At 39.1% G+C, this 6,522-nt stretch overlaps 1 protein-coding gene across 4 annotated transcripts in view; it reads left to right on the plus strand.

Moving 5' to 3' along the window:
* Nucleotides 1-6,522, plus strand: part of LOC136844930 (homeotic protein spalt-major-like) — a 630,208-nt gene that overhangs the window by 34,890 nt on the left and 588,796 nt on the right. For all 4 annotated transcript variants that reach the window (XM_067114281.1, XM_067114280.1, XM_067114282.1 and 1 more), the window contains exon 2: nucleotides 2,900-3,447. In XM_067114281.1, the coding sequence (XP_066970382.1) occupies nucleotides 3,153-3,447 (295 nt within the window). In that variant the 5' untranslated portion in view covers nucleotides 2,900-3,152. The remainder of the gene's footprint in view (nucleotides 1-2,899; nucleotides 3,448-6,522) is intronic.

Raw genomic sequence — 6,522 nt, forward strand, 5'->3', positions numbered from 1 at the left:
GTTACTTTGCAAGATATTGTTTACTCATGGAATGTTATTTGCCTTTAATATGTCTTTGAGGTAACTGTTAACTATAGAATGCCTCGAATTTTAATATATTCACGTTAATATTATTCCTTTTATTTTTATTGACTCTGTGCATCAACTTCAATTTCTTTGGCCCTTCTAACAAAAGTGTTTTTGATGATTGCTTGTTATCTAACTAATGTTTTCCATGACAACTATAGTGGCTGTACTCATTTGAAAACCTCTCTTAGAAGTACCTGCTAATCTTTAACACATTGTTGCCTTTATTTTTTAGACTGTGGAAATAACCTGGACCTTGTATCATAAGTTTTTATATCTAAATTTAGTGTAGTTCTGTTTTATGTAAAGCGGTAAACTGTAAGTTTTAAGGTTATTTTTCAGTACCTGCTAGTAAATTTCCAAGCTATGTTTATGAGCCCTATATTTCAAATGCACTCATTTATGTGTATTTTTTATGTATATGTGCTTATGCATAAGTGTATTTAGGTATGAACACCTGAGTTTTCTTGTGAGCAAACTTTCCACATCTAATACCATTCGCCATTTATCGTACAGTGATTTATTCGGTTATTTTAATGCAGAAAATAGATAATTTGTCACGTGTTTTTTATTTGTATCACCATGCCACCCTTGTCCAGACGAAAAGATTGCTGAAGGTATATATACACCTTTAAGAAAATGATATATAGTCATACGTCCAGCCGACGTTTCACTATGCAGTTGCAGACACTGCAGAGCAAATACATTTTATCCATTCAGTTCTTCAGAACCACCACATGGCAGGCATTCATTGTCTTTGTTATTCTAATGTTTGTCAGACACCTTGTTTACCTGTCAGCTTTCAAGGACTTAGCTTCTCCTTTTTTAACCCTTTTGTACTTGGGAGCGTTTGCGGCGCACATCTCAATATTTTTGTACAAACATCCTTCTCTTCCATTTGTTCTCTTTTAACATTCTGTAGCGAAGACTTCCAGTTACTGTTTCTGCTGCTTGTTAGTGAAAGAAGAGGTTAGAGGTTAGAATGTTAATTATGAAATGAACCAAACAGGACCTGTTTATATTTTCCTTATAAACAATGCTGTAATGATGAGAGGCACTGAAGTGTGAGCTTGATATTGAAGGGCATGATTTTCTTTTTCGTAATTTTCATCGTGTGAAAGACTTTATATGAAAAGCCAGTCAACACTCTAGGCCCTATATCAAGAAACTGTTAATTTTTCCTGAAGTTTTATTAAATTTTTCATCTGTAGATATTGGATATTCTTGTCTCTACACAACCACACACATTAAATTAAACATACATATATATATGTATATATATGTATGTGTGTATGTAATGAGTGTATGTGTGCATATATATATTATATATATACTTATACATATATATATATATATGTGTGTGTGTGTGTGTGTGTGTGTGTGTGTGTGTGTGTGTGTGGACGTTTTCAGCACAAGGGGCTTCTCTTCCTTGTAGGATTTAAAGTATGGATATGACAGTGACCATTATCTTGCGTTTCTCTCTGGACCCACCCCGTGCTAGGGAGATCATCTCAAAGCTGATAAAATATAATTACATATTTGACATATTGTTCGTAGATAGATAAGAAAAAAGGCACTTTCCAGATACTGGGTATATTCATGAAAACACCAAAGTCATCATCAGTTTTACAAGTGATTCTTCAGCGTAGGTCAGCTGTCCTGTCTAGGTAACCCTATCCCATCCCCTCCTCCCCCACTGCCCACTTCTCATCCCCCCTCCCCATACACCCATATGTTTCCACTCATCTGGTTACTCAGATGAAGGGTTGTAACTGTGTAAATAATTAAAACACAACGAGTCATTCCGGCCCTTGAACGTTCGTAAAATAACGTTCCCGTAGCTTCATGCGGTGCCCCCTTATGCCGGATACGCCGAGGTTTGGAGTGTGTGTGCGTGTGTGTGTGTGTGTGTGTGTGTGTGTGTGTGTGTGTGTGTGTGTTTGTGCGTGCCCGTGTTAATATACATAATGTGTGTTAAGTGGGTGCTTACGTGTTGTAGATTAGTGAAATGTATGCAAGAGTATGCTAATGTCGAGGTTGTTTACTTTTCTGTTTGCGTTAGTAAGAGGCGAAATGGAAAATGCAAATTCTAAAGCCATAAAGTTTAGAATGGTAATATAGTCAGCGTGGAGTACTGAATTATTCTCCCCATAATTGAGATGGGTGGGTGAATGGGTGGGTTTGCCGGGTTTGGGTGTATCCCTTATGGGTGTAGGGGTTTCATTCTGTCGGTCGATTTTTGGATGTCATCAAGATTTTTTCTTTTACTTGTGGATGGTGTTGGTACGTCATTCTTTTTTATTTATTACGTTATCCGATTGTCCTTACCCGATGAATCTGGTGGAAAGGTAATAAAGTAACTCTCACGTTACCTGCCTTCGTTAGATTGCCTGCCTGCTACAGGCGCCCTTGGCTTGGTGTTCCTCGAGCACAGATGATTTATCCCGGGGCAGATAGAGGAACTAAGTGACGTGTGTATTCTGCCAAGTCTTCTCTGTGCGGACTTGTGAACGAGGCTAGTACTGCAGGCCCGTGTGTTTCGTCTGTGTATGGGTGCATTTGTACTGTATGTTTGTGACTGGGGGTTGGATGGGTGGATTATGGAGTGGGAGAAGGACTACTAACTCAGGTGAGGTGCGTGTAAGTGGTGGTGGTTGTTGTTGAAGCGGGTGGTGTAGGTTAAAGGTATTAGCCCCGCCCTTCGCCCGCCCCCGTCCACCTATCAACCCCGCCCTTGCCCCGCCTCACCTGAGAAGCACCTTCCACCAGCCACCCCCATCTCGCTTCATCTAATACCTGTCATAAATAATTATGATTTATTGTTCCTGTACAGAGCGGCTCGTGGATCGTCCTGAGTTCCCCCACCCCAGTGCCAGCCACCCACCCACAACTTGAAGGGCGGCACTCTTCCACCCACACCTTCTCTCTTATTCTCATTCCTCATCGGCGGCTGAAAGAAACCTGCGAGAACACGACCGAGTCACCCCCTGCCGTGAGGTAACTCCTATGGGAGTCGCTGCTGGACATCTGCGGTGACGACGACCGAGGCAGCCCTTACTCGGGGTGTCCCAGGGACACGACAACGCATGTCCCGTAGGAAGCAGGCCAAGCCCACGCGCCTCTCCGAAGAGCTGGAAGAGGCAGACTTTAGAAGGGCAGACGGACAGGAACAGGAAGAGTTCGATGATAGGGAGGAAGAAGAAGAAGAAGAGGAGAGAGATGATGAAGAAGAAGAAGAAGAGGTGGAGGGTGATGTTGATGATGAGGAGGATGAGGATTTGGGGGAGGAGGAAGAAGATGGGGAAGAAGGAAGAAGAGGATATGATGGTCCGGAGTATATCGCCGCTCGCCACAAACGTCTTCTTCAATTCCATTCCTCAGGTGAGTACTCTCTCTCTCTCTCTCTCTCTCTCTCTCTCTCTCTCTCTCTCTCTCTCTCTCTCTCTCTCTCTCTCTCCCCAACTCAGTTTTCTTTTTTTTTAATCATAGTTACTGATTAGGCTCATTATATCACCTATCTCCAGCACCTACAAGGAAACGGAAACTGTTCCCTTCAGCTGAAAACTCGTAATTAAAATCATACTTTTCATTAGTATTCTCGTCGATCCCTCTGTTTTTCTAATGGACTGTACGATGTTGTACACTGACATTTGCTAAATCAGAAATGTCTCTATTAGTCAAATGAAGAGAGTCCCGAATGCTTTTGTATTTAATCTGGTACATGAAATAATACCTTCTTATAAATATTTTATTTTTTACTGTTATTAGAATTCAAGCGAAAAGAACCTCTTTTGAATATGCGTATGTTTACCCAGGCTTGCCATTACTACCAGTAAATACAAGATAATTAATGAACTGAATCATGACAGGTTGAAATATTTTGATCATTAAAATTCATAATTATCTGTATGTTGTTTCTACTTTACGTTATACAAGGATGTTGTTCTTGACGAAAGGATCTTGTCTGCGTTCATTGTCAGCTTTTAGGATTTTCTCATTTTTACTCCCACATTATTCATGCTATGTTGTGGCCTCTAATATTTCTTCTTTTATAATTCCGGTTTGTCTCAAACTTTTTGGATAAACCTCTTTTTTTTTCGTCTTCATCTTCAGCATTAAGCCAAAAAAAAATTTTACCCCCGGGATAAATCCCACTTTTCTCATTATATATATATATATATATATATATATATATATATATATATATATATATATATATATATATATATATATATATATATATATGTGTGTGTGTGTGTGTGTGTGTGTGTGTGTGTGTGTGTGTGTTTTAAGCAACTTTTTTTCTAGGTGAAACGATAGTTTCAGCCTTTTCCTTTGAGGATAAGTCCCTTTTTCTTTATTTTTCATATGCTTAAAACACCACCTTTTAACTTTTATTTCTTGATTTAAGCCCCGACTGAACCTTTTACTTGATGGTTAAGCTCCTTTTTCATTACTTCTCGGGGTAACTCTGTACTTTCGTCCTAACTTAAAAGTAAAAGGTTAAAAGTTGGGCTCAGTCCACAGGTAAAAGGTATAAACTTGAAATAAAAGGATAAAGATAAGGAGTAACCCGAAAGGGAAAAAACGAACCTTAACGTAGAAGTTAAAGGTAAAGCGGGGCCTAATAAAGAAATAAAAGGTAAATTGAGGGGGATTAACCCTGGGTTAAACCCTCTATTATCTCATATGTTTCTGAGTTAACGTACACGTTTAAATCTTTTATAATTTGATTAAGCGTTGTTTTGCCCATTTTATTTCTACTGTGGATTTAAGGCCATTTTTTCCCTTATCATTTCTGGGATAAGTGCCGCGCTTAAGCTGGTGCTTCAGGTGAAACCCCCATTTTTTCTATTTAACTCTGGGATAAGCCCCAGTTTTTACATTTGCTTCTTAATGAGGCCCTACTTTTAGTCATGTACCTTAACACACCACTTATTCAGTATAACATTTTGTATTAAGCTTCACTTTTTGCCTTCCACTTACTAATTGCCTATAATTCTAGGTTAAGCCCAATGTTATTCCTTTTACGTCAGAGTTAAACCCAAATTTTTCCTTTTAATTTATGGTGAAGAATATCTTTTTTCATTCTTGTTTCCATTAAGCCTGGTGTAGGTTAGGGACTGTGGTTCGACCTAACGATGTTATTTTAAATGCCTACTTACTTTGTAGCCCCTAGCACTTAAGTTGTATCATTTTTCACTCGACATAATTTTTTTAATGTGGTTCCTAAAGTTTCACCAGTTCTCTTTCCCTTTAATGTGAGTCATTATTTCCTTTCAAAATTGCCATACTACATGTTGCTTTACAAATCTGAACTCAGAATATTATACTATCGCTTTTTGCATCTCTCTCTCTCTCTCTCTCTCTCTCTCTCTCTCTCTCTCTCTCTCTCTCTGGTGACAGAGGTTTATACCTGACATTTAATGTTTTTTTTAGTCTGTCTGTCTCTTTGGTGATACCAGTTTATACCAAACAATTAATGCTGTCTCGGTCTCGCGCTTTCTGTCTAGCAACACTGGTTGAAATCAGAAATATATTATTGCTTTCCCTCTCAATCTGCTTATATTTGCTCAGACGTGAGTGAATGAGTACTAATCTTTGTTCCGATTCGTTTATGAAAACCGACACTCTTGTAAAGCGAAGTACCACTTTACTAGTTAACTGTGACAGCCCAGTAGAGAGAAAGAGAGTAAAGTGTTCCAGCATTGTGTGTAATCTCCTGCCATCATTTAATAAGTCATTTAAAATCTAGCACCTGCTCTGTATCGAAGAATTATCAGTTGATGTTGTAAGGTACAAGTCATGTAACGAGCCTGTTACCTTGTTCCTCTACGACACCATTTTTCCATGAACCCTTCCCCACCTGTCATTTTGGGGTATAGTTGTCGACCGTGGATCCATATAGACATATCTGTACGTTCTTAATGTACGACGCACGTGTCGTCTAATCTGTCTCGCGGTCGTCAGTATTCAACGCATCCACTGTCGTCCGTCAGTGCGGTTTCGGCGCAACATCTCATCCCTACACCAGTACTTTGCTGTGTTGTGCCCCGTATATCAGGGCCAGCTGCTGACTCCCGGTTTTTGCCTGCAACACGGATTTTGTCACTCGATATGACTGTGTTCTCTCTCGACTTATCTCCTGCTTCGTCGTGTCTGCACAATGTATCGCTCACAAGTTTCGGTTTCTGGTTTCCTGGTCCGCTCTAGTTTATCATGTTAGTGGATGTGAGCTCTTCTAAGGTAAAGTCATTTTTTTTGATTGGCGATTATAATTATGTTTTGCAGTGTAGATTTATCATTGTTTGCACTTACAGTAATTTTTTTATGTAGTGAAGATATTCATTATAATGATTCTCAATAGGCTGGAGAAAGTAATTGATGAAATGTTCAGAGATGAGCAAAATGTTATTAGAAAAGGCAGGAATTGCTTTAATTAAATATTTGTGTTAA

This window comes from Macrobrachium rosenbergii, chromosome 13, assembly GCF_040412425.1.
Source record: "Macrobrachium rosenbergii isolate ZJJX-2024 chromosome 13, ASM4041242v1, whole genome shotgun sequence".
Taxonomy (NCBI): domain Eukaryota; kingdom Metazoa; phylum Arthropoda; class Malacostraca; order Decapoda; family Palaemonidae; genus Macrobrachium; species Macrobrachium rosenbergii.